At 40.7% G+C, this 6,125-nt stretch overlaps 1 protein-coding gene across 1 annotated transcript in view; it reads right to left on the reverse strand.

The window, feature by feature from the left end:
- The window catches only part of LOC101860976 (emopamil-binding protein-like), an 8,175-nt gene extending 2,317 nt beyond the window's left edge, over window positions 1–5,858 (reverse strand). Inside the window, 4 exon segments of the mRNA XM_005099134.3 lie at window positions 99–133; window positions 136–288; window positions 1,934–2,003; window positions 5,279–5,858. Of these exon segments, the coding sequence (XP_005099191.1) occupies window positions 99–133; window positions 136–288; window positions 1,934–2,003; window positions 5,279–5,446 (426 nt within the window). The 5' untranslated portion in view covers window positions 5,447–5,858.
- Window positions 5,859–6,125: the final 267 nt, after the last annotated feature.

The raw sequence follows: 6,125 nt of genomic DNA on the forward strand, positions 1-6,125 counted from the left end.
CACACACACACACACACACACACACACACGCACAAACAGATATGATCTCTCTCACACACACACCCACACACACACACACCCACACACACAAACACACACATCTCACCTCCGTACAGCTCACACACACAAACACAAGTTGTGCGTAGTGTCTGTAGTAACCGCGGGTGACAATGCCGGCAATGACCACCAGGCACAGGAGACCGTCCACCACCACCGTCAGAATCTCCAGCGACACAACCGTAGGGTCCAGAACCAGCCAGCGGGAATCTGCCTTCCCATACTCCTTCCCTGAGGACGGAAAAAAAGTTCTTGGACTCAAAAGTTGTAATTTATAATAATAACACTTCGGTCAAGTTGTGAGAACGAACCTTCAAAGCAGACAAGCACAAATTGCAGCTTGGCTCTCTGTTGTGTTTTATAGAGGTGTCATACTGTCTGTCACTGATCCCATAATCCACGAGGATCGTAGGGGCCCTGTATTACAGACAGCCTCGTCAGGTGCTCCCTCTCTTCACGGCTCCCTGCGGGCACTCGAGTTAGGGCGAAGAATTTCCCTGTCCACTCCTCAATGTTGTCGGTCCACTTTTTCCTTAGCCTTCCTCTCCTTCTCCTCCCTTGCACAGTTCCCTGAAGAAAGGTCCTGGATAGCCCCCCACACCCCCTTATAGGTGTACCATCCTTAAAATGACAGGACTCTTATATTAAATGTCAGTCATCACAAGGACTGGGTCACGCAGGAAGAGAGCCATGAAAAAACTTTAATATACATTCAAGAAACTGTTGTTAGGAATCTGTCCAGGGTCATCTACACCGACTCAGCAGTGGTGTGTCTAACTAGGCTCTGACTCAAAAGGATGATCATGCCACCAAAGTCATCTTTTTTGTCTTTTTGTTTTCTTTTGTTCACCTTTTCCTTGGTACATAAATGTACAATATATTTCTTATTTCAACCCACAAAGGTACTGATTTTTTTCTGTACAATAATCATTTTCCCAACAATATAGAATGGCTTTTGCCTTACTAGAGATCAAATCTCAAATTTTGAAGGTACTCAGAATTCTTTAACTCTTTCACTTTTAAACGATAAATGTACTGGGCGCCCAAGTTTGTCATTTATAATGGTCAATCCGCACTGTGACATAAAATGTAATTCAAATTTAGGAGTAATCTGAACCGTCAGCATTGGCTTTAAATAGAGCTATAAAACACTAGTACTATATGTACTAGTTTTGTGTGTAAAAGTAAAAAAGCATCAGGTGGACCTTGAATGCAGAAACATTTAGGCTTAGCCCAGACCCACTTAAAGTACTGAAATAGTAACAAAATCATTTAACAGAAAACAAAACAAAAAATTGATCTGACATACACACACACAAAAGCAATGTATTTCATTATGATTACAATATAAAATCACAGTCAGCACGAGACCAACCTTCAGAGATATAAAATGCATGCAATGTGTGTAGCCAAACTGGATTATAATGGAGATAAATATGACCATAATTTCTGAACACAAGCAAGTTGGGAAAGGTGAAATAAAAAAAATGTTGCACCTCAAAAGTCAGAAATCCTAAAAAAAACAAAAATGATTTAAAAACACCCAGTTTCTGTAACTGTCAAAAAATTAATGCAAAACAATAGGAAGCGTGAAGAGAGTCTATGCAGTAAGTACATGTATCACCTTCACAATAAAGACTACGTGAATCACTGTATGTGAAGACATTTTTAAACATGGGAAGAAAAAAGCTTATCAGGGATGCATTTTAAGTAGGCCTATCTTGACTGATGATAAATTAAAGCAGGTTGACAGAGTAGTTTCCTCACAAAATTATTTTAATTATACAATCACAGCTCTTTCCCTTTTATCATTTCATATCATGCATTATCAACCATGTGTAACTTTTAAAGCACCAAAAAAAATAGGCCTACTTACATAGATATGACGTGAAATGACTGGAAGCATTCACAGTTTCCGTTAATGACAACACCACAAAAGAGCCCTCCTGAAAAAGCAAAATAATACAATCAGTACATCAGAAACTAAATTTTCAAACTGGCTGTATGCCAAATTTATCTGTTCCATTTGAAAGGCCTATATCCACTGAGGATTTTGGTACCATTCTTTAACCTCTCCGTCAATTTTTAAGAAAATTGTAGTTGTTTAAAATTTGATCAAATTTGTTAAAGTCAGTCACTGGCTGCAACCCCATGTTTGACAGACAATAAAAAAGTACCAAGAGCAATAAACATCTCCACATTAACAGAGTACAATCACTATAACAAATATATGGAACCTAATTTTTTTCAAGACTGTGAGATCATTACAAATCTGTATTTCATCGCCTCAAACAGGATGATCTGTCGTTATTTCGACAAAAACACAGAGCGTTGACCTGGCCGGCGCCGCACCAGCCCCCGCGGCGAGCGAGTCGGCTCTACACTGTAGTGTACCACGCGTGCGGGGTCCAATGCTTTTCGAGTTTCGCGGAAGGATTGATGTAAAATAATTCCAAGTTAATTACTTTATTCTAATAGGAAATAAACTGATCTTTTAATGGATACCTTTTATAAGCCGGTATTTTACATATTCTGAGTAAAAAGTGATCTTTAAACATTTTGACGGCATTTTTAAAAGCTTTCTATTTAGGCGCCAAAGGCTAAACATATATCACGGGAAAGCTCGTTTAAAGTTCTACAGTTCTCCGCCAATGAAAAGACGGTATTTAATCATCCCTCGTTCCGCGAAGCAGTTGTATGCATGCGTGTCAATTTTTCAACCGGCCGACCACGCATTCCGACCGCGAGGGGCTTCACTTTCGTCGGCGATTCTCCAGCTCTTAATAATCGGACATATACACAACTTACACCATTGTAACGAGGAAAAGCTGAACTTTTACAACGTGTACGGCATTTGGTGTTTTATAGCGAAAGAGCAAAGAAACCGATCGGAATTACCCCGATTTCACCTATACCAAGTGGTCGGAAGGCCGAGAGTGCCCGCGAGGCTGTGTTTACGCTACCTAGTACATGCGATATTACACAAAACAATACCAAATACTACTTACAACTGCCACTGTAGCCTACTAAAAACTATATATATATATCCCACTCAAAACTGTCCCTCATTTTTGTGTGTTGTTGGTCGGCCGGCCCTCAGAGGAACTCCTCCCTGGAGTACTAAGTAGGCCTAACCAGTACATTTCATATATCACTTAACTCTCTAACTGATCTGCAAAACCTAACATGGACCTAAAGACGCACACACAATTTTTCTAGAGCAAAATTACAGCAACATTGACAAACCTGTCTCTTGTTGAAAGAAAGTTGTTGCCCTGGGCCACATGCCGTTAAACGTAGAAGACGCATCTTTCTGATACTGATTGGCTGCTAATTTTAGTACTGTGATGTCATCATTTCCTGGGATACCCACATACATGAAACGATGTGTTTTCAGTAACGTTTCGGATTTCCTAGATCTAGATCTAGAATCTAGTACTTGGACATGATGGAAGATCGCTTGGATCGAGATCGTTGATGCTCAGAACAGTAAAAGATTAAGAACGCTGATGCTTGAAATTGAAACACGGTAAACACAAAGACAACACGAAAATTGCCGTAAAGACGTTGGAGGATTAGATCTAGATCTACCACCCCCCCCCACCCCCCTCCTGCATTCATCATCATAAATATACATTAAAAAAAACAAAAAACTTCAAAGCTACAAATTATAATTTATGGGACTGTCGGTCAGTCGGGAGGAGGAAGAGAGAAAAAAAACCTGTCCGGTACCGGGATCGAAGCGCTCCTAAAATCATTGCATGACTTTAAACGCAGACGCGCTATCTATTCGGCCATCAGAACTTCCGAGAGCGAGAGGTAGAATACGGTATATTAAGCATCATATATACATAGTATAGACACTTTCATTTTTGGTGCCATGTGGTTGACTATACTTAGATGTAGTCACAAGATCGGAGGGGTATCCTGGTTTGACGTGAAACAAGATGGGCGCCTTACCTAAAAATAGTTTGCGTCTTTCTACGTTTAATCGCATGTCCCTGGGCCTGGCTGGGGCCCTGGCAAGTTTTACAGTTTCTCAATTGTTGAAGTGCACTGGCAATTACGTGTTTTTGCTTAAAGACATGGGAAGATTGAAGAATACCGGACCACTTTTATACATTATCGAAGTGACTATTCGGACTTGAGTCCGAATATGAAAAAATGTTATTCGGACTCTGATTCTTGTCCAGCATGATATCACTTCCGACTTCCTGTGACTCGTGACTCCGGCTTCCTGTCCTGCCTCACTCGTGACTCGCCTCTGGCTGGGTAGAGACCGGAATCACTTCGGGCAAAATGGCGTTTTGTGCAGGAGCCGAGTTTTTATCTTATGATGAAATTGAGGCCGGCCTGAAAAGTTATAGCGCTTCTAATAAATATTTATTTGTCAAGAGGTCATCAGAAGCAATTAAAGATGGCTCGTTAGCGTGTGTCGGGGTCGGATGGGCGGCCTGCACACGTGTGGCTGTGTGCGTGTTGGGCTGGGGGGGCACTATCGGTCCGGGCGTTGAGCGTCGCATGCGCGTCAGTCTTTTTTTCCCTGGCAACTGATCATTATTACAGTACTTAATAAGCTAGTCTTGACGTAGATCTACGTAATGAATTGTGCTGGACTATGGAATAAAAAGTTGCCGTATGCTCAGCTCTACACAGCAACACACCTTTTTCTTGGTATACAATCGAGATGACACAGGCTTGTGTATTTGAACAAATCTGTCTTTTTTTTTTTACACAGCTCATAATATGCAGGTGCCAGATGGTCTGCTAATCTTCAATTTTACCTTTTTCTACAACAAAGAAAGTGGGAAACATGGGGGGTGGGGGAGGGGCGTATCAATGAGGCGGCAGGCATCGGATCGGCAGAAAAGGTGTGGGGGAAACTAAAAAATGGCAGAAAATTGGAAGCACTGAACGTTAGATCTATAAAACGAAGACACTTCCTTTTTTCCGGACCCGAGTCCGAATAACATTTTTTCATATTCGGACTCGAGTCCGATCGAGTCCGAATAAAGACGGCCATACATTATCCCCCCTGACAAAATTGTAATAAATAGATCTACCGGTCCAAGATACCCGAGATTCTCCATTGACTCTTGAGAGATATAAAAACTTGGGAAAATCATGAATTCCTAAGGTTGAGACATAGATCTAGGCAAAGTCAGTCCGCTGGTCCGGTATTCTTCAATCGGGATTCCCTTCAATCTTACCAAAGACATACCATCAAAAAGTGAGTCAGTGCGTTGTAGACCATCCATGATAAAACTATTCGTTCTGTCTTTGGCTGTCCACTTCCAAGGATAAAATAGCCAAGAATCAAGCCCAGAATTCCGAAAACTGAAGCTGCAGACAGCGACAAAATCATCATGATATCCTTGGCAAAATCCATACTGCCGATTTGTTATCAGTACAGATCCTTCAGGCCTTGTAAGAGCAAATAAATGCTTCGAATTGAGCGTATTTTCCAGCAATCACTGGAATTGTTTCTGGTTTTAAATGAAATCTGAATTCACAAGCCGGATCTACCGGTTGGAGGTGCAGGTTGTGGACGCTGGGAGCATGACAACAAAGACAATGCCGACAGAGTTATCTTCCCAGTTCATAAAAACTAGGAATTAATAAAGAAAGTGGAAGAAAAAACTTTTCATTAAAAGACGAAACATGTCCACTCTGTCATTGTCAAGTTATTTTATGTTGTCCACCCACGCTAGCATATCATAATGATAGATCTACTATTTGAGGGAACGACTCTACAACTTTTAAGTTTCATGATCATCCTATGAATATAATAATATATGAATATTAAATTCATCATCAAGCCTATTCCTATACTGTACATCCACCGATAAAAGGTAAAAAGTCTGTTACTTGAACCGACGGATGATGTTTCCAACACCGAGAAGTAAAAAAAAAATCGAAATATGAAACAACGTTATGGATCTGTGTGTTTTTTGTGTGTTTTTTAAACATGAGAGACGCCATAGTCTAGGGCTCAGAGTAGGTCTGTGGATTTCTGAAAATTCTGTGGTAGCTGACAGCAGCAAGAAAAATTATATAATATATATATA

Source organism: Aplysia californica, unplaced genomic scaffold (assembly GCF_000002075.1).
Source record: "Aplysia californica isolate F4 #8 unplaced genomic scaffold, AplCal3.0 scaffold00203, whole genome shotgun sequence".
Lineage (NCBI taxonomy): Eukaryota > Metazoa > Mollusca > Gastropoda > Aplysiida > Aplysiidae > Aplysia > Aplysia californica.